A 21,616-nucleotide genomic window follows, 5' to 3' on the forward strand; every position below is an offset into this window, starting at 1 on the left:
ATGACAATAGGAGGAAGAAAGAGGAAGGGAAAGATAGGAAGACAGTGATAAAGGGAGAAAGCCAGAATGAAAAATAAATTTATAAAGTGAGAGTTAGGGACAGGAATTGTCTGGTGGAGGATGAAAGATCCTTGAGGTGGAATCAGGACTACACAGCCTTGGCATTCAGCACCCTCACCTTCATGGATCTGGCTGTTGGCTTTTGAACAACATTGTGTGCCCTGGAACTTATTCTTGTACAAATTAAGAACATGAGTTTATTGGTCCTACTGCAAAAAGTCATAAAAATTGGACAAGTCTTGCAAGGCCTTTTTCAATTTCGTAACATAGAGGGACACCCTTGTTTCTTCCATGTTTCCCTCAGATTGTCCATCAGGGCTGATGTCAATTGGTAGAAGTTGTCAGAAAGGAATAGCATAGCATTCCTAGTATACCCAATGTCACTTCCCATAGTTTGACTCCATGTTTACTTGCTCTGACAATTCTGTATACTGGCCCAAGGATGCTTTAGAAGTGTTTTGTTCACTGCATCCTAGGTAATATGCCAAATGTTGACATTTTGTTTAACAAGCTTTGCCCCAAGTAGTATACTTAAAGAAATTGCCAGCTCTTTATAGGAACTCATGTTCATTTTCAGACATGTATAATGCTGGAACATGTCTGCACGTGGATTGCGTCCCTTGATTTTGAGTTATATGACCATACATTTTCATCTGACATTTTATCGCAATTATTAACCGCTGATCCAAAATTTTGCTCTGAAGGTTTGCTTCTGGCTTTTTTATTTGCTCAAGTACTCACTTGATTCAGCCTATCCTGTAAATGCTTGCCATGGTATGGACTTTATCCAAGAGTGGAGCCAATATCACAGTCCAGGGCCACAGTAGTACATCATCGTGGATGAAAAGATCAGGACTTTAAGAGTTTCCTCTCACAGACAGCCAGCTGGCTGAACAAGTGATCCAGACTTTGGCTCTTAATGCCCATATCACCTAGTCCTCCCACTAGACATTTTTGTCCACTTGAGAAATGGTTCTGATGTCATATATCTTGATACTTTCCACTAAAGCATTGGCTAGTGGTTCGTTTAGCAGCACTGAACACCATTAGGATTTTCAATTAGGGATTCCCAGATAAACAAACAGTTTGACAAAATGAAGAAAACAGGAAAATGAGAGACTGGAAAATGTCAAACACTGTTGTTTTTTAGATTGACTCTGTTCATCAGGAAACTTTCTAGACAAAACTGTCCAGCCAGCCTTTTAAGACCAATTGTAGCCTGCTCCAGGGTACTGGTGGCGACCTTCTTTTAAACCCCCAATAATACTTGCCTAGCTTGGTCATATGCAAGATAAGCACAGAAAACTGCATTCTCGTATGGCCTTTCACTTATGATCTCATTTTGTTTTCAACATAGGCTTTTAAAATAATGTCAAAAGCCTTGATGATCCATCCCAACCACTGCATACATTTTCTATTTTACTGGCATGTTAAATGTATTAGCCTTGCTAGGATATTTTTAACTGTGGTGTACTCGCTTTGCGTAAAAATACAATGTGATTTGTTTCTTCTTTTAAGCTTAACAGAAGACAAGAATCGGTCTATAGAGAGTGAACATTTGCAAGCACTGATCAGTTCATGGAACTATTTCATTGTCTTGTGATATTACTGTATATATGGGCTTCACTGATTGATTGAAATCAGAAATGGGCGTGGTCAGACTGGAAGACCCCTAAGGTATAGGTGGCTTAATGTAAGCATTATAACGTCTGTGCATTGGGTGAGAGTATCAAGCCAAGTATGGATAAGGTACTCTGCTCCTGTCTAAACACATACATCTAGGGTATTTGAGATACTCGAGTGTAAAAAAAAAACCGTAATAGAGAAACAGTTAAAAAAGAGTATCAGTTCACACAGAGAAAAGGTGGTCATCTTGGAAGAGACCCAGTTTTCGTTAATTTCGTAAGAGCAAATTAAACATGGTTTTTCTTCCCAAACGCTTCATTTGGGGCCGGAGTGCTTGACAAGAGGTTTCAATGGTAGTCAAATTCTTCTGCTGTGTTTAAAACATTTCTGGTGGCACATCTGCAGTCTAACTGCAAATTAAATTCATTCCTCATGACCTACATTTTTGCTGTAAACGTTCTGCGAATGCATGATGAAACACTTATATATTTTAGGGGGGTCTCTTTGAACCGAACTGGACTATGGGGCCTGACAGTCAGATTCCAATGTTATGAAGAAGAGGAAAATGTTCAGGATGTGTGCGCTCAGTGTGCGAGACTTTAAACCAAGAAACAGCCCGTTGGATACCAAGACAACGTACAATTCATTTAAAAGGAGGCATTGATGCTGATTTGCCTAATACTTGAGAACAACGAATCAGATCAAAAAGCAATTCCAATTAGGAAACGTACATTTTGGTAAGTTGCTTCCTATCCATTTCCGATGCATAACCGCACATCTGTTTCTCTTGGACAAATGTTGTATATTAAAATCGGAAATTCCAGTGAAATGTGCAAGTGTTTGGTCGAGGTATCACTCAACAAGAGACAGCAGTTTGCTGTTTTTGTTATAATCAGTTAGTCTTCACATGATCCAAATGGCATCCCTTTTTAAATAAATAACCTTTCGTTTTCCCTTAAATGATGCAGTCATGTATCACAGCATAATTGAACACACACATCAAAAACAAATCAAAAGAAATACACGGTTAGCAATATCAAGATTCGATGAAGAAAGCTAATTGAACTAAAGAAGGGAGACCATATTGATGTGTGAGTTTTGGCCTGGGCATAAGGATAATTGTGTATGCACTCTTTGGTCAGTTTTTCAGACAAATGGCACTGGAGCTATTCACGTTCTTCAGGAAATGGAAACTTAGTCCCATTTTGATGAACAGTGTCTTGAAAGACAAATAATATTTATGCTACAATTGGAAGAAGTCTGCATTAATGAGCGGAAGAATATTTTTTATTTTATTTAACTTGTTAAAAAAATGTTTTGCGTGGTCAAGCAATATTTTTAAACAGTATGCGTGATTCTGAAATTCTATCCTATTTAATATGTCCAAATTGCTGGACTTTTTTCAGGCACTATATGTAACCATGAAATAATGACACCTTAGCCCTTCTGTATGCAGACAAAATATATTGTAAGAGATTAAGATCCCTAAAAAAGATGCACATTAACTTTATTATTCATTAAAGAGACAGATATGAAATTATTTTATTGTCGAATGTTCAGGGCGAGACTGGGAATTCAAAGCAGACCTTGTTATTTTGTTGGACCAGTCCCCAGGGGGCGCAAATGTGAAGCACTACTGCTTTTATTACTGGGGGCAGATATTGCAGCATCACTGCAAAACCAGCCCCAGTAACAAAACTGTCCCCACCCTTCAGCTTCCCTGGGAAACACCCGATGCACAGTACGGCCAGTCCGGTCCTGCTGAGGTTTGAGCAGCGGCGTAGCAAGGTCAGGTGCGGAAAATTTCTTGTCACCCCCTTCTTGACAAAATGGAAAGAATATGCATATAAAACACATATTTTTGCCATTTTGTCACCCCCCTCAGTGATGACACTTGTCACCCCCGGCTTGACAAAATTGTAAAAATTTGTGTTTAAAACACATATTTTTGCCATTTTGCACCCCCGGGGCGGCCCGCACTCACCGCACCCCCCTTCCTACTCGACTGTGTTTGAGATGATTTCTCTATGTGTACATATTCATTGTCCATGGTTTACCTAATTTACAGAAGCAAGCAAACATATCACATTGTTTGGAACTTACATCTATTGTAACCTCTGTGTATAATGTAATTTAATATGCAAAAACTGTTGTTTTAGCAACCTACCTATTTTTAACAGCCTTCATCGGAACATTACTTAAAGCATTGCTGTTCAAACACACACTTGTATGAAGTACATTAGGGTGTTCCAATACCTGACATTATTTTATTAAAAGTGCAGTCTATCTTTAAAAACAGTGTATGGCCTTTTGCAAAACTATTTGCTGTGATTTATATCATATCCATTAAGTGAAATAAATAATCCCATTGTCCTTAACTTTACCTTGTAAATATATTTTCAAGGCACACACCAACTTTACAACTGGCAGCAAATATATTGCCTGTGTGTGTGCGTGTGCGTGTGTGTGTGTGTGTGTCCTGACTTAAATTGCCAGAATGTATATCAATTTGATAGCATCTGGAAGTAGTTTACTCCCCAAAAACATCTTGACACTCTGTAGACCTGAAATTACTCTGAATCTGAACAGTACTCTTGTGTAATTTTATGTTCACCTCTGCAGAAAAAATAAGAATATACATACTTAACATCTTTTAAGCCTGGCTCTGTTTGTGTGCAACTTGCGTAAAAAGAGCATTTCCACATTGCAGAAGGCACTTACTTACAATAGGTCTTAAATACCAAAAACAGATCATACATGCATCAAACAGATGGGATGATACTTGGACTCAAAACCACTTACATTTAATTCTAAGGCTTTTGAAGATGTTCATGGAGCCGCTTCTTGTCTTAACTTTGATTGCCTACAGGGGCAGAGCTTCAGGGGGGAGGAGCAGTGCAGGAATAAACCCAGTGGAGGTCCCTAGGCAGTCATAGTTTTGGGCCCCCTCGCAAATTATCTCCTGATAGGTTTTAAATTTCACTAGCCAACAACATTAATAAACCAATTTTATTACAGAGAATGAAACCTTAGCAATTACTGTTATTAAACAAAAATCTATTTCTTGAAATTTTAATAAACCAACAAAACTTTTAATATTCACTTTCCTCAATTTGTTTGTGGTGAAATCTTTCAGGATAACTTTGAAGTCTTCCTTTTGCAAGACGTGGTATTCAGTGACCATAATTGATTCATTTTTTTCCTATCTTTTGGAAGCAATTTAAGAACATTTGATTGTAATTTTCTTTCAAGATCAAATCAATATCATTTTGATCTGTTACCGTGGGGCCCCAAAAAGGAATGGGACCCATAGGCTGCTGCCTATTTTGCCTATTTGGTAATGAGGAACTGGAATGGGGTGTTTGGGGTGTTACACTCCCCTAATAAATATATTTTTTGATAAATAGTTGGCTGGTTTCAAGTGGTTTCAGTCGGGCATGGTGAGGGGCTTGTCTGATGTCACCAAAGATTTTTACATATACAAAGATAAAAATGCACACACTCTCTCTCCCTCTGTTTTGAAAGTCTTCAAAAATGTTGATTATTTTTACAAAATCTTCTGTTTTCTCTGACTTAGTAATCCTACCAATCTGCATCCCTCTCACTTTCCACTGCCCCTTAAGCCCCTCTCAAGTGCCCTTCATGTTGTATAATTTATATTAACATTAAATGACAGCATGATTGTTGAAAGATCTGAAGCCCACCCCTCCAATCTCATGGACCAAGCTATGCCCCTAAATGCCCAAGTCTCAAAATGTCCTTGTTCTAGCTAGTATTTAACTCATTCTAAATGAATGACTGACTGCCCTAGTGTATGCTGCAAGGGCACATCCTTTGCCCTTTTCTGGTACCGCCACTACATGACCGAGGTGATAAACAGTGAGTGGGCGATCCCATTCAGAATTTGGCATTGGAGATATGTAAAACAGAGAAGAAAGTGTACACTACATTATACAGCCATAATATATAAAGAGAAATCTTTTATAAAATAACGAATATAATATGGCATGGCTGCAGAGTATCACACGGTACTTGGTCTCCAATAGCTCGACTCTTTCTTATTGGCTCCCTTTTGCTGGATTGTACGGCAATTGTCGGGCGGTGCAGACTTATTTATAAATGGCAGAGCCACGCCGTATTCATATCTCCCTCAAACACTTGAAACAACCAAGGTAGGTCGCACACACGGGTAAATTCATCGGTAATTCTATTGGTTTACAACTCGTCCATTTCTGCTGGAACAAAAGGGTAGTTCTTTGAGATGATTAGCAATATATGTTTTTCTTAGGAGCACTGGTACTAGTCAATCCACTGGAGTTTGAATTACTTGCATTAAAATGACAACATCATATGGCAGGTCCAAGTACATGCCATTGCAAAAAGGCCTGAATAACATTATTCCTAGTTGAAACATGAAACATGCAACAGATGGAGCATTTTCCGCAAATATTGCAAAATATGGTAGCAGGCAGAAGTCAATATTGAGACCTGAGATTTAAACAAGTCATCAAACAGAATACCCAGGTTTCTTGCATGTGGAATTGGATTTGGGGGCACAGTGAATAAGTCCAGTTAACTTTAGCAACATGAACTTGGTTAACCTCAGGTTTATCTGAGTTCATTTATAGTTGGCTATCTGCCATCCAGGGAAATATACAAAAAAGCAATGGATGGAATGATTGAACTAATCTCAGCCACTGGTAATTACTTGGAGCCGCATCCCAGGCCATTGTTATTTTGTGCACCATACCATCCAAGTTTTGACCCACCCATATGCACATCAAGGTTGACCCTGCTCAAGTAGGAACAGTCTAACCTGAACTGACAGGCCAGGTTCTCTCTGAACCAGAAAATAAGCAACCAAAACCCGTTATCTGTCATTCAGGGTGCATTACCACTGTGAAAGGTCTCAGTGAATTACTCCATAGTAGTCTGGGAGTCAAAATAAGTCAAATTCGTTGTTTATGGTCACCGTAGCAAAATCGTTTGAACAAAATAGTCTAATGAGGTCAGCAAGAGAATGCATACATTCATTAAATTAAATAGGACTCTGTGAGGAACCCTGAAGGAAATGATCAAAAAGAGGAACAGGAGGATGGCCACAGATTCTCCCTATCCTGAAGAAATTACTTCGGCCAACCCAGGACACTGGCTTTTACTCACAGATCGAACAGACATTTTAAAACAATGGCGTTGGGATACTGTCTAAAAGTTGGCAAAATATAAAAAAAAATCAAAACTGATGATCCCTCAGAGACCAAGGCTAATCTCATATCATCAAGGTTAGCCATCCAAAAAGTTTTGACAGCATGGCCAGCTTTGTTGTCAGGAGGAGAGTGATTCTCTGCGTAAGTTTAAAAGCTGAGCATTCATACTGGCATCATTGATTTTGGCTAACAAATGAACAAATTATACTTGCACTTGTTATGAATGGTAGTATCTGGATCAGCTTGAGTATGCAGTAACAGTTTGGCAAGTGATAAATTACACTAGCTCATAAGGAAATGCATTTAACCATCAGCAGTTAATTTGAGGTGGTGGTTGCTGGTTGGGGCCACCGGCACTCATTTTTGGGGACCAACACTTATTTTTTTGCATCAGACATTTACAGACAGCAAGAGGGGGAAAAACAAACAAAGCAGAAAGATAGCAAAATTGTCATAAAGAAAGCAGGAATCTGCACATGTGAGATAACTGGGCAGAGCATGTCTGGTTTTGGGTTAAAGATGCATGAGGGTGAATTCAAAACTGCTCAGTTTCTTAATTGCACCAGCTGCGGGCTTCTGAGCAGATCTTTGGGCACTGGCACTCATTCTTTTATAAATTAAGCACTGGGAGCATGGACCCAGCGGAGTCAACGATTTTATATTCAACAATTCAGAATGAATTAACTAAGCAAAACAAAAAATAAAAGATCAACTCTGGGTTAAAAGTAGTGGAGGAAGAAGATGATAATATCCCTGTAAGAAAGAGGATCGTCTGTAAATAGAACTCAATTATCAGTTTCATCATAGAGAAATCTTAATTGTATTTCCCATGGCTCTAAGGAATTAGAGATGTTGGGTATGAGACAGACAGACCTAGACAATTCAGAAACCCTTTGAAAGAAAGCATCTTTGAACGAGTCTGGATGTGTAAAAAAATGATCAGAAAGAAACTGGACCAAGCTTTCAAACTAGCGTTGTTGTTATATACTCTGTGAGCTTTAATATATTGGTTTCTAGTGGAAATGTCATAAGTGCCACTCAAAAAGTGCACTGTATGTTTACATCTAAGCTTGAGCAGTGATGAGTTGGTTTAAAGCAAGATGCTGAGGGGCGTTTCCCACAGAGTCTAAGTGTAATGCAATCCAAATATTACATGTGAAGGCTACTCCAGAGGGATCAGAAAGAAAAGAAGGGAGGTTTGCTGGGATAGCAGAAAATAACTTAGCTGTTAGTTTAGCTCCAGATCTTTTTCAGTTGTTTCTGAATGCCAGTTGGAGGTGCCAAAATGAAAACAACTTAATCTCAATGAAAGTGTGGTCAGTACAGGGGGAAAAAGAGAACCTTTGGAGTAATTAAAGTAGAGCTGCCAGTGTAATAGTGGTTGAGCATGTAGCCATCCTGACGAACAGAGACGAAACATGTCAAAACAAATAAAATGTAGCACAGGCCTGAGCTAGATAACTGGTACGTAGATAACTAGCACAGCCCACCCACATTAAAATCACCAAGCAATACATACTTAGAGGCTTTAAACGAAAAAGGACGCCAAGAAATTAACACTTGAGGAACCAAAATAACCTGCAGTCCCATGAGGTTAGAAAGTTAGATAGCTTAGCTTCAACTTGTGCACTCCTGACTCTCCAAAAGCAGAAGTGATAGGAGACACAGTTGAGCTACATTTGCTTGTTACAGCAAACATTTCTCCCTTATGACTCAGGCGGTCTAAGCAATAAATCCAATATCATCTTGGATCAGGGACTAAAACACAATGAAGCCAAAGCCATGTTTCAGGGGCAGTATCTCGGGGTTAGATCTCAGGATAAAATCACACACATCAGTCTTATGTTTTCCTAAGCAAAGGGTATTAAGTAAAGCACCAGGTAGTTATCTAGGGGAGGTCTCAGTGGGTCCTATCTCTGAACATAGGTAGGCCTCTGGATTGGATATGTTCAGCAGATCAATGCCAGAGACCTGCTAATACCCAGCAAAGTGGTGCCCGGCAAAGTGGAGATGTCCACAGTTTCTGTTAAGTAGTCCCCTTATCTATGTCCTTTGCACTGAAAATTATTTATATGACCCTGCTTTTAACCTCTTTTCTGTACTACTAGAGAAGATAGTCATATGCACGTTGCATTACAAATTTGGATATTGCACTACTTTAATGTTTCATAAAATTCTAAGAACTCTTTGAAGTAGCACCATTTCCATAAGAGCATTTAAGCCTTATCAAAAATAGTCCCGACAGTCCTGATACTCTTGAGCATTGTCCTCCATTGTATGGCAGCCATGTTCACTTTCCTTTACTACCGTGCATATGTGATAATTCTGTGGCCCATTCAGACTATTGATGAAAATGAAAATGTGCTTTCACTCTACTGTAATGGAACAATGACTAGTGCCTCCCCTCAAAGATCACATAACATTCCTTCCTTTCAAAATGGAGTATAAAATATATGTTCCCCTTGCAATTTCTGTTTACCAGAGTATCTTCTCAACTTCATATCACATTTGACGCTTTCTTATGTTTTACTCACAATTGCCAAATGTTTTGAAGGATCATCATGCTATACAACCTCCAAAATCTGAATCCATGTGGGTCCAATTAGTCTGTTGTCTTTTTGAGGTCAATCAAATTAGACTCATTGACTTGGGTATCAATATAAACCTGTTTTCTGTCAGAATGGCCACGATAACCCTATGGATGCATTTGTTCATTAGAAATACGCCTGCTATCTTTATGGATTCATATCTGTATTAACCTTGCCCTGTTGGTATATCTTAACTTGTGTTTGTTTGTTCTTCTAGGTGCCTAAAGTAATGTCCATGCTTCACTACACTCTGATCATAGCTTTTCTGATTGGCATCCAGGCTGCACGAAAGACAGAAGACCATGCTCCAGCAGGGTCTGCAGCAGCACTCAACAGTACTCACATTACTCACCGGACTAAAGTGCTAAAGGGCACCAGAGGTATTCAGGAACCATCACAGCACAGCAAGGGAAAGCTGCACCACCATGGAAGTGCACCCTCCCAAAACATTACTGTTGACCCCAAACTCTTCAAAAAGCGTCGATTTCGCTCTCCAAGGGTGCTGTTTAGCACTCAGCCCCCTCCATTGTCCGAGGATGTGCAGACCATGGAGTACTTGGATGACAATGAGTCTCTCAACAGAACTATTAGAGCCAAGCGGACGTTGCATCCTGTGCTCCACCGCGGGGAGTACTCAGTGTGTGACAGTGTCAGCATGTGGGTTGGAGATAAAACCACAGCCACCGACATCAAGGGGAAAGAGGTGACAGTGCTGGGAGAGGTGAACATCAACAACAGTGTTTTCAAACAGTACTTTTTTGAGACCAAATGTAGGGATCCTAAACCCATCTCCAGTGGATGCCGGGGGATTGATGCTAAGCATTGGAACTCCTACTGCACCACGACACACACCTTTGTGAAGGCTTTGACCATGGAAGGGAAGCAAGCAGCATGGAGGTTCATCAGGATTGACACTGCATGTGTGTGTGTGCTCAGCAGGAAAACAGGCCGATCCTAGCCAGGGATGGGCCCTTCTCCACACCACCCTCTCAGCCCCCCTACCTCAGCCTGTAAATTATTTTAAATTATATGGACTGCATGGTATATTTATAGTTTATACAGTTAAAAAGAGACTTGTTATTTATTAAACTGTTTTGGAAATTCTGTGTGTCTAGTTGTCTTTGTTATAGTCGCAGACAATTCTACTAGCATTGCACTGCTAGATGGGCATTCGCAAGAACGTTTGTTATGTTCATTATTTCTGCTGCACATGATGTCACCCTCTGTCATGCAATATCAGATTGAATCACAAGAGTTTTTTTCAAGAAAAGCAAATGGAATTATCTGCACTCTAGTGTGCATTCAAGACTGTGCAGCAGACAGAAGTTAGTGCGAGTGAATGCTTGGAGAAGATGAAAGTATAATTCTGGACTGTGGTTAGCTTCCAAAGTTATACACATTATGAGTCGGATTCACAGAAATTTCAACCACCAAAGTTCAGCTTAATGATCAGGAAAAGTACTGCACGAATGAAAATTACAACACTCGATTCAAATAATCAGGATATGTGGAACTGTACATTTATAAGATGCCTTTCCAAGTCCATGAAATCAGCCAGTATTGTAAATAAGTGAGAATCACAAGGTTAGGAACAATATGGTGAATTGTCTGGCTAGCATAGCCTCCAGAAGTAGATGTATACTTACTGATGGCATTCACTCTTGCAGACAGCTTCTGATGAAAATAACTCATAGCAGGCCGCATGTTGCAAATGTGGTACTCTGAAAGGTAAGAATAAGTGTTTTCCATGATTTGGAAAGAAATATAACACCTCATTTTTAAGGGAGTTGTTCATAGGAAAAATATTCAGCTTAATTTGTGAAAAAGTTGGTAAAATACTTGCAGAGATCTCCGCCGGGACTATTTTTCCTTCTTTTTTCAATTCACAAACAATTCCAGGAGTATGCCTGGTGCAGGTTTCCAGACGTACTTAAAGGAAGACCAAGTGACTTTCCCTGCAGAAGCCAATTCACATTGTACAGAGTCCCCCATTGGGGAGATCTCTTTACAGGTGGAGAGGATGCTCTGTGCAAATGCTTTTAAAAAAAAAAACATTTCCAATGGGATATATTTATTCTCTTTTTTTTTTTTTTTTTTATTGAGCAAGGCATTAGGTACATCAAAATACATAATCTACTTCAGATCAATAAAAACAAACATTTTAGTAAATCAGATACTAAAGCTTCTAATTAGCAATATGCAAACTAAGTAGCCTAAAGTGCAATATCCATTAAAGTGCAAGTGCATTTTTATCACAAATAACAATTATCATTCCAACATCAATATCGACCCTTTTTTTAATTTTTTTTTTAAACAATATAACTGAGACAACTGTTACCCTCCTTAATCCAAAATAACCGTAAGTCAATCATCTAATAAAGTGCAATAGTGAAAAAAGTGCAAATGCATCCAAAATACAATGCCAAATGGCTACAATATCCAAAATATAAAACCAGTGTTAAAGTCCCTCTTTTAACTTTTCTAAATCCATAAAAAACTTCCAATTTGTTTCAAATTTTCTAATGGCCCCGATCCGTCTAGCATAAGCTTCTTCAAATTTTCGAGACCACTTCATTTTGTTGAACCATTTCAAATGAGAGGGGGCTTCACTAGATTTCCAATTCTGTAAAATTAAGGAACGGGCTACCATACAAGAAATGAATAAAAAAGCTTTCTCGGCCCCTGTTAACCTCACTTTGTCCCCAGAACATCCAAATAGAGCTGCCTCGGCCTCTACCATAACAGTCTTCCCGATTATTAACCTAATGTCTGCAAAAATTGCCTCCCAAAAGGGCCTCAACCGTGGACATGAAAAAAAGATATGGTGCCATCCGCCTTCCCCATCAGCCTGGCAACGGAAGCACTTATTCTCCGCTCCTGGAAATCTTTTTTTTAAAGCAGTTAAGGAGTTAAGTATGAAAGCCACCGAGATAGGAAGGACATCCTTTTAAAATTAGCAGCACGCAATGATTTATTTCCTAAAAGACACAGAGCCTCCAAATCATTCAATGAAAAAGTACATCCTGTCTCACGATCTATTTTAGCCAAGTGGCTCTCTAGGACAGACGCTTGACCCTGTTTATGTAGCAACCGGTACCAGTTCCCCACACCACTCACTCTGGCCCCATAAAGGGCTACCACTAGTTGGTTTGGAGCATCAAAAATGCCACTCGTGTTTTTTAGAAAGTGAGCAATTTGCAGATTTTCAAAGAAGGAGGGTTTCAAATGGCTCTCCGCCCTACCCATTACCTCTGACCAGGAAATCACCCTGTTTTGAATTATGAAATGTCTTAGTTCAGATAGTCCACAGCTTTCCCACTTATTAATGTGTCTTAATCGAAACTGGAGGCCAAAACTAGAGGCTTCTCTCAACTTTAAATACTGGAGACCAGAAGAGCCCGTCTTTTTAAAAAATGACTGAAGTCTAAAAGCAAGATCCTTCAATGTCTTGTACCTAGTTTTTTTAGGAAATTTGGAAGTTTTTAAAAACACTTGAGTTTGTGAATTTGATTCTTGAATCATACTATCTAAAAAGAAGCTATCTTTAGTACATTTAGATCCCATCAGTCCAGACACGAAGTCTAGAAAAGCTGCTTCATAGTAAGTTCTCAAATGAGGCAAAGCTAACCCCCCTTGTGCAATGGGTAATTGGACCACTGTCAACTTTACTCTTGGTACTTTCTTTCCCCAGACACATTCTCTAAATAAGGTTTCTAATTCACTAAAAAAAGACATATTTATTTTGATTGGGACATTAGAAAAGAGAAATATTAATAACGGCAGCATAGACATTTTAATTAAGGAAACTCTACCCACTATCGATAAGGGGAGTATCAACCATTGTTCCAAAAGTTTCTTAATTTTCTCCCTCATTCTTAAATAATTCAGTTTATATAGCTGTTGGTACTGGTTAGACACATATATCCCAAGATATCTGATGGGATCAAGGTTAGTTGCTTGCCTTCTTAAACAAGTTGGAAAAGAATTTACATTTGTATTAAGAGCGAGGACTTCGGTTTTATCTGCATTTATTTTATAACCGCCAATTAACTCAAAGTTCTTAAATTCGCCTAAAACAATTTCAAGGTTGTCTTTATCCGAAGACAAATATAAAATTATGTCGTCAGCGAAAAGTCTCAGCTTAGGCATGCCACAAATAGGTGTTTGAATGGCAGGATTGTTTCGTATTTTAATTGCAAGAGGCTCTATAAAAAACGTAAAAAGCAAGGGCGACAGCGGACAACCCTGCCTGGTCCCGCGTTTTATTTTTATAGTCCCTGCTTGTTTCGAGTTTACAATCACCTGGGCCGTGGCCCCCTGATAAATATTGCGGAGCATATTAACGACCTGGGCTGGGAAGCCAAACCGTCCAAGGGCAAAAAACAAAGTACTCCAATTCACTAAGTCGAAAGCCTTCTCCGCGTCGACCAAAACAATACTTGCCGGGATAAAATTTGTATTGAAATAGTCCAAGGCAAGGTGGAGGAGTGTGGCTCAATGGTTAGAGCGGCAGACCCTGAAGCAGAGTTCTGGCCAGGGACCAGGGTTCGATTCCTGCCTCGGCGGGGCTCGGGCTCAATTTCCTCGGACCTGTCTATTCTCGCCTCGGTGCCTATTCTAATCACGGGCCCCACGCTGCAACTCTGGGCAATAGCTTGCTTAGCCTCCACACCGGCCCCAACAGCGCTAAGGATGCCTGGCTTCACCCTGGGGGTGCCCAGGAGTGGACACTTCACAGGGAAAGCCAGGAGGGGTTCCACAGCGGTATGAGTATCAGCGCCAGGAAACCGCAAAGGAGACACCGCAAGGTGGCCGTCTGGTGACAGTGCGCTCTATAAGTACCTTGACATTTACATTTACATTTACATTTACAAGGCATGTATCAAAAACTGTGTGTTTGCCGTCATAGATCTACCCCCAATAAAACCAGTCTGATCACTATGAATTGTCTCTTGAGCGGCAAACAAAAAGCGCCCAGCCCACACTTTCATTAGAATCTTATAATCTGAATTTAAAAGACTGATGGGCCTGTAGGAATTAACATCAGCTGGATTTTTATCTTTTTTAACGAAGGATACAATTATTGATTGTTTAAAACATGTGGGAACCAAGCCTCCCTCTTTTATATAATTAAATAAATTCTTCAGGGGCATAATCAATTCTCCTAAAAAAACTTTATAAAATTCAATAGGGAAGCCATCCTGTCCACATGCTTTCGCCCTGGCTGTTGCTGTAATGGCAGCCACGATCTCGGCTGATTCCACATCAGATCCCACTATACTAATCCGGTTATCTGATAGTTTAGGGATGTTCATATTCATAAAGTATTCCTTAATCTGCTCTTCCTCCACGAGGTATTCAGTCGAATAAAGTTGATGGAAATGTGTTAGGAAGACCTGAGGGATCTCGGCACTATTAGCTACAACTCGACCAGTCTGAGGATCGAGCACTTTCGATATAATGGCTGCTTCTTGTTTTTTCCTGGTTGAATTGGCCAGAAGTTTACCAATTAGTTGACTTTCCTCGTACACTTTTTGTTGAAATATTTGTGAACTACAGATCTCCTCTAGGACAAAAAAATCCCTCAATGCCATTCTTGCCTTTTCAAGCTGATTAGGAAGCGACTGGAGTTGGAAAGCGTATTCTTTTTAACTTCCACTTGTAATTCGGCTATCTTAGACCTCCGGATGTTTGATTGGGCAGCCGTAAAGGCAATTATTTGGCCGCGGGCCGCTGCCTTAAACCCACCCCAAACTGAGAAGGGCTCTGCTGTATCCTCATTAATATTAAAATATTCGGAGATCCATTTTCTAAAATCTTTCACCCAATCCTGATTCTGTAAAAGGATCCGGTCCAGCTGCCACCTAGGCCGTTCCCTACTCCCTCCCCCAAGCATCATTTCTAATGTAACATAGGCATGGTCCGAAAAAGGATTACACCCAATATCGGCCTTTACGATCTGGAGGGATCTGAGGGATATAAGAAAAAAATCAATCCGTGACGCGGTCTGAAACCGATATGAATAGCAAGTATAAAATTCTTTATCCGGATTAGTTTCCCTCCATGGATCTATCAGTTGATATTCTTGTCTGATGGCTTCCACTAATTTTTTGGTATTTGGTTTCAATTGTTTTTTGTTTTTATTAGAAGTATCTTTTTTAAGGTCCTGAATAAAATTGAAGTCCCCTCCATATATAATCTGGCCGGGGGTTCCTATCAGTAACTCATTAATTTGATTCAGGGCTGAAATGTCGTCCAACACTGGACCATAATAATTTATAAAGTTCAAGATCTTCCCTAGTAGCTTAGTAACCACCCATATCCATCTTCCATGCACATCCCTGCGTATCTGTAAAAATTCCCAAGGGAGTTTTCTGGAAAAATAAATAGCCACTCCTTTCATGGCTAAACCTGCTGATGCAAAAAAGGCGTTAGAGAAAAACCTCGGTATAAATAACTTAGGGGAATTACATTTTAAATGTGTCTCCTGTAGAAACAGCACCTGGGGATTGAATGATGTCAACCATCTAATAAGAGCACCATACTTCTTAGAATTTAAAATTCCATTAACATTGACTGTAAGGATCTTACATTTACTGATCTCTGTTTTAAGATCTTTAAAGCTTCACGTTGTATATTATTTGTACCTTTTGCTCTTGCTCTTTTTTCTGCAATAAACCTAATCCCACCCCTAAAAAAATACCCCCCACCCGCGGGATGTGACAAAACCCCTGCCAACCGCGCTATCCACATTCCGCCCCTCCCCTCTATCCTCATGGGTGTCATGGAATTACACCCTTAGTGACCCCACTGACCCCAACACCCCCCCCGGCAATACAATTCTTGTTGCTTTATCTCAGTCCGATAAATAACAGTCTAGCTAGCCCATCTTAACAAAAACTGTGCCTTTAAGCCCTAGATCCTTGCGAGATCTCCTTTAATAGTGCCTGAGCTTCTTCCAGGTCAGAGAACATAAAAAATTTCCCCTTAACTAAAACTTTCAATTTGGATTGCTGGGCGATTGATGCTTGAGCACCATTTGCTTTAAACAAATGGAGGATCTTAACAAACTCTTTCCTTCTACGCGCAGCAACAGCAGTCATATCAGAAAAAATACGACATTTATTAGTTTCATTTACTGAGAACTGTCTCTGCTGAATAGCTTTTGTCAGTATTTTTTCCTTCACTCGAAAATCTGCAAAATTTAGCAGTATTGTTCGCGGCATCGTAGAGTTGGGGAAAGGATGGACTGGAACTCGATGAGCTCTGGTAATGGTAAGATCTCCTTCATACTCGGGGAGAACTTTCTGCTTGATAAAAGAGTCAACCCAATGCAGGGTGTGAGAGTCTTCAATGCCTTCAGGAACCCCAACTATTCGGAGGTTGGATCTCCGAGAATAATTTTCAAGCTCCTCCAATTTGTTTTCCAGATAGCTCTTATTTTTTACTCCCACTTTTACTTCACCGATTACCGTGGTCATCTGATCTTCTAATACTGAGATTCTGGCTTCCGCCTCCTGAAGTTTGATTGGAAAGCATGACATTGCTTCTTCGATTTTCCCTAGCCGTTGGTGAAGAGAGGCAATTTCCGCTTTCTGCGTACTCTTCATCTCGCGAACCTCATCCAATATTAAGTTCAACAGATTCTTAATATCTAATTGATATTCACCCGCTGTCTCCATAATTAGGCTAGGATCATTTTGAGCACTATCAACACCAGGAGGGCTATTTCTGACCATATTGTCATTATAAGACTGCTGGCTACCTGGCAGTATCAAATCCTGTGATGCCAAACGGGATTGTAACTCAGATTGAAGGGTTGTCGTAACTACGGGGGTATTCATTGCGGTCTCTCTGCTTTTGTCCAGTGATTCCTGTAGTCGGGGCTTACTTGTAATTGGAACGATCGCTTCCATTGATGAAACTGCCTCATCAGGACTAGAATCTTGGCCCATACGAGCCTCAAAAACTGCCATGCGTTCTGGTTCCAAATTGCATTGAGATTTCTCCTGATTCTGAGATGCCAAAACTAAAACTGGTACCGGTATTGGCAGTGCTGGTATTTCTGAAAAATCTTTAGAGAATTTTGGAGCTAGACCGGAACTTGGACTTAGGAAGGATGATGGTAGGGCAGCTTTCTTCAGGAATAGCGAAAATTGCTTTGCCTCTTTTTTTTCCCTTGGGACCTCTGCCAGCGGGTTATCTTGTTGGGGCTCGATTAACATAGCTGCGGTTTCGCTCATATTTGTTTGATTATCACAAGATTCAGCCTGATCCGGAGGTGTAACTGGAAGCGGGTCCTCTTCCGTGCTCTCAAGGGAGCTGTCAAGACCACATAAGTTGATGTTATCTTCCTTACTAGGTAACCGGGCCAACCTGGCTGCTTCTTTTGCTTGGGCTAGTCGTGTTTTGGTTTTAAGACGGGCAGCGGAATCGGTTTTGGCAGCCGCATTTAGATGCTTCAGAGGTTTACCCATTTTCTCAGCCTTTCCTGTTCTTAATTACTCTTAATTGTTTCTTAATTGTTTCTGGCTGTGATGTATCTCTCCTTATCTTCTCCTTTTCCTTCTTCTCTTTTTTCCTCCTTATTGGTCCTCTTATAGCCTTTAGTTGCTTTTCCCTGCTTTTATTAGCCTTAATTACAGCTCCCAATTCTATCGCAAGAGGCCCCCCAACTCGAGATAGCCTATTAAATCATCCGCTCCGTGAAGTATGTCCGTCTGCCAAAAATCCAAAGGATTCACCAAAGCGTTTTATTTGTCCCCCTAATATGTTCAAAACAGCTTTCCCTGCTATGCCTCCTTCAATTAATTAATTTTTTCCCCTTTCCGTTTCTATGAGGCAATCTAGAAGCAATCCAGAGGCATTACAGGCGGGAGGGAACCGGCAGCAATTTCATTCCCCAGCAGCCAACAGTTCAGAGTTCCTCGGTCCCTCAACACCGCCTCAACACAGCCAAACACAGTAGAGAGGCACCAGAGCCTGCAGAACACAGGAGCAAGACAAGGCAGAAGCAAAGCAGCCACGAAGGAGGAGAAACAGCCACAGCCCAAACAAGCATTTGCAATGCAATAGGTCTCGCAGTTACACGAGTTAAATCTATTGGCATTGTAAATGACAATGCCAATAGGCATTGTTATTTGCAATGTCAATAGCACGAACTCGCGTAAATGCGAGACCTAATGCATTGCAAATGCTTGTTGTCTTTGGGAAGTATTTCTGACTCGGGGGGGGGGGGGAGGGGCGGTGACGATGGCGGGATTGCGTTCTACACTGAAGGGCGCAGCAGGCGACCTGACTGGAAAATGTGATCACACAGTGAGGCGTGTGCTCGCAGAGGGGGGCAAACTGTTAGAATAAGGTGCCATAATGCACGCCTGGCCAGGCTCCACTCCTGCAGAGAAAGGTCAAAAGAAGGGTCAAGGGACACAGAACCCAGCAACTAGGCTACAGAGGTGTGTAAGAACCACTAAAGAAGCTGACGTCATGGGGACGTTCGCGTGAGGGACAGACTCCAGACTCCAACCTCCAACTCCCCATTACATGCTTTAGATACATGGGGCCTGCGCGACGCACACGCCGTTAAAATGCATTTATATTTTGAAAAAAGTAACCCACTATTGAGATGCTCGATAGAGTTTAACAGTACCTCGTTAAAACGTATTAAAAATGTTTCATGTACTTTATTTTATGATTTAAATCAGGTATTACATGACTAGTTATAAAATGCAAAACCCTGCTATAAGTTGACGAGGAGGGAGTGGGAGGGGGAGTGGGGGCGGAAAGACAAGCGCGCACTGAAGTTGACGAGGAGGGAGTGGGAGGGGGAGTGGGGGCGGGCACAGTGGTGCGGGACATCAAAGGGGCCCCGAAAGTGAAAGAAAACGAGTGCTTTCAGGCTGCCAAATGGTGCGCGCGCCCGGGGCACATGCACTGTAGTTGGAGGCCTGAAAGCACTCGTTTGCACTTCCAAAACGCGCTTACTATAAGTCTCGCCAGAGCCAGCGCTAAAGCGCTGGTCAGGCGAGACCTAAAAAGCCGGTGTCCGCCTCCAGCTCACCTCCTCCGCAGCGCCGCCAGGACGACAGAACAGCTGCTCCGCGCTCTAGGACTCTCCATGAACAGCGCGTCCCGTCAGTCCCGAAATCGGCGGAAATCGGCGAAATCCAACGCAACTCTAGCACCTCAAAGGTAACGCGGCGAAAACCTCCCGGACGAAAACGCCGGCCCGGTGCGAGCAGCCATTGCCGGGGGTGGGATCGCTGGTCACATGTGGCTATCCGGAGGCGTGGTTCTCCGTAGCCATCTCTTGTCTCAATATATTTATTCTCCACGAAGAATACCTTTACTCTACATTCTTGGCAAATGTGGAGGTGAGCCATTTCCCTTCCCACCCCGAATTTTAGGTGGTCCTGTACTAGAATACGTTTCCAAATCTTGCCAGGATGAAGTTTGGTAATGTCAACAAACATAATTCTATGAGCGTTGCTAAACTGACAAGACTAATCTTTTCTCGTTTTAATTCTTCAAAAAACGTCACACATTTACAGTGAAGGCAAGCCCACGTTTTTCATCTATAAGAATGGAGACTTCTTGAGGGCTGTGATGCAATCAGTACAAACAATGCATATCTTAACACAATAAAAACACATAAAAGCAAATAAAAGACAAACACATATGATGTTACATAGCACCATCTGGCACTTTAAAAAGCAATGCAAAAAATGTCATTCCCCAAGTACAAGAGACATTCCTACCAATAAGTTACACATGACAATACAAACGACAAAAATGTGCAAATCAATAATCACTGTTAAAATACAAATTCACAGTAATTGGGACTTCTATTGGAAACAAAAAACAATCTCCTGCGGCCTCTGAATATGTGATATTTTTATCATATTTAAGTGCATAATGTTTCCTTACCCCTGCGCTGGTATTGCTGGAAAGAGAAAGAAGACAATGGAAAGGGGTAGAAAGAAAACACATTATAATTCTTTTGGTCCCATTCTCACGCCTGTTATTATATAAAGTTGCTATATATTTGTATTGCTTTTTAAGTGCTAATGGGTGCTATTTTGCATCACATGTTTGTCCTTTATGTGCTTGTATCTGTTTTTATTGCGTTGAAATATGAATTTCTTTATGCATTGTGTGTACTGATTGCATTACAGCCCTGAAAAAGTCCTTTTTTTTATGGATGAAGCACATTGGCTGTCTGCGCTGTAAATGTGTGATGTTTTTAAAAGAATAAAAACAAGAAGATAAAGTGAAGAACTGGATACATTTTGGAATTTGAATGGGAATTTTTTCCTCATACGATGTTATTGATTGTGTATTCTGTATAACTGGAATGTTCTTGCTCTAAGGGGTGCATCTTGGCAGCAGGTGCTTATAGTGGGTGCACACAAATAGAAACTGACTTTCTTATGTGGTACCTGTTTAGTTGTGGTGACCCTTGGGCCACTGCCTTTTTTCCTTTGGACTATTGACAAGGCTAATCTTGCTCTAAGAATTCCCTTATCCCACCCCTTCAATGGGATTTATTTGGCAGAGATGTCCACATCTGTAAATCAATTTATGTATGCCAGAAATCCCTTTGTGAAGTCCTGCAGACATAAAACAGGTATATTCTGGCATAAACGTACATTTAAAACCACATTTACTTTGTGAATAGGTTCAATTATTTCCAGTCAGAAAAAAAGAGTAACAAGTGCTAATGTGCATGCAGATTTTTCCCCCCAGCAGAAATTCCATTAGTGTACAAAGTTGTGGATTATGGTACCTCTGGAAATCAATGACTATTTTAGATTCCTTGATGTAATCTTGTAGTTCCTTATGAATCCCTAATATACTCTGCTGTAGATGTGAGACTACCAACCATGACAGACTGAAAGCTTAGCTCAGGTGGGTGCCATTTGAATTCTTATTCTTTTGTACATTTTGAACTAGATTTACAATTGTTTCATACAACTCAGTTCAGAAACGTTTGCACCATAGTCCAAAGATGAGTGTGTGTGCGGTCTAGCATAAGACTTAAACTGGAAGTATGCCCTTCCAGAGTAAACTGCTATGTTTAAACAAACTCAGCAGGATTTCACACCTTGTATGTGGGCTGTGCATTGCATGACACAT

General features: G+C 40.7%; 1 protein-coding gene and 1 long non-coding RNA gene across 2 annotated transcripts in view; one reads left to right on the top strand and one right to left on the bottom strand.

Annotated features, from left to right (window-relative positions):
• The window catches only part of NGF (nerve growth factor), a 466,973-nt gene extending 456,388 nt beyond the window's left edge, over positions 1-10,585 (top strand). The window contains exon 5 of the mRNA XM_085599792.1: positions 9,699-10,585. Coding sequence (XP_085455918.1) covers positions 9,711-10,439 — 729 coding nt within the window. The 5' untranslated portion in view covers positions 9,699-9,710 and the 3' untranslated portion in view covers positions 10,440-10,585. The remainder of the gene's footprint in view (positions 1-9,698) is intronic.
• LOC146871914 (uncharacterized) overlaps positions 1-19,733 on the bottom strand; it is a 42,069-nt gene extending 22,336 nt beyond the window's left edge. Inside the window, exons 1-2 of the long non-coding RNA XR_014959627.1 lie at positions 19,542-19,733; positions 11,128-11,202 (exon numbers count right to left, since the gene is read on the bottom strand). This is a non-coding gene — a long non-coding RNA (uncharacterized LOC146871914). The remainder of the gene's footprint in view (positions 1-11,127; positions 11,203-19,541) is intronic.
• Positions 19,734-21,616: the final 1,883 nt, after the last annotated feature.

This window comes from Triturus cristatus, chromosome 1_1 (genome assembly GCF_964204655.1).
Source record: "Triturus cristatus chromosome 1_1, aTriCri1.1, whole genome shotgun sequence".
NCBI classification, from domain to species: domain Eukaryota; kingdom Metazoa; phylum Chordata; class Amphibia; order Caudata; family Salamandridae; genus Triturus; species Triturus cristatus.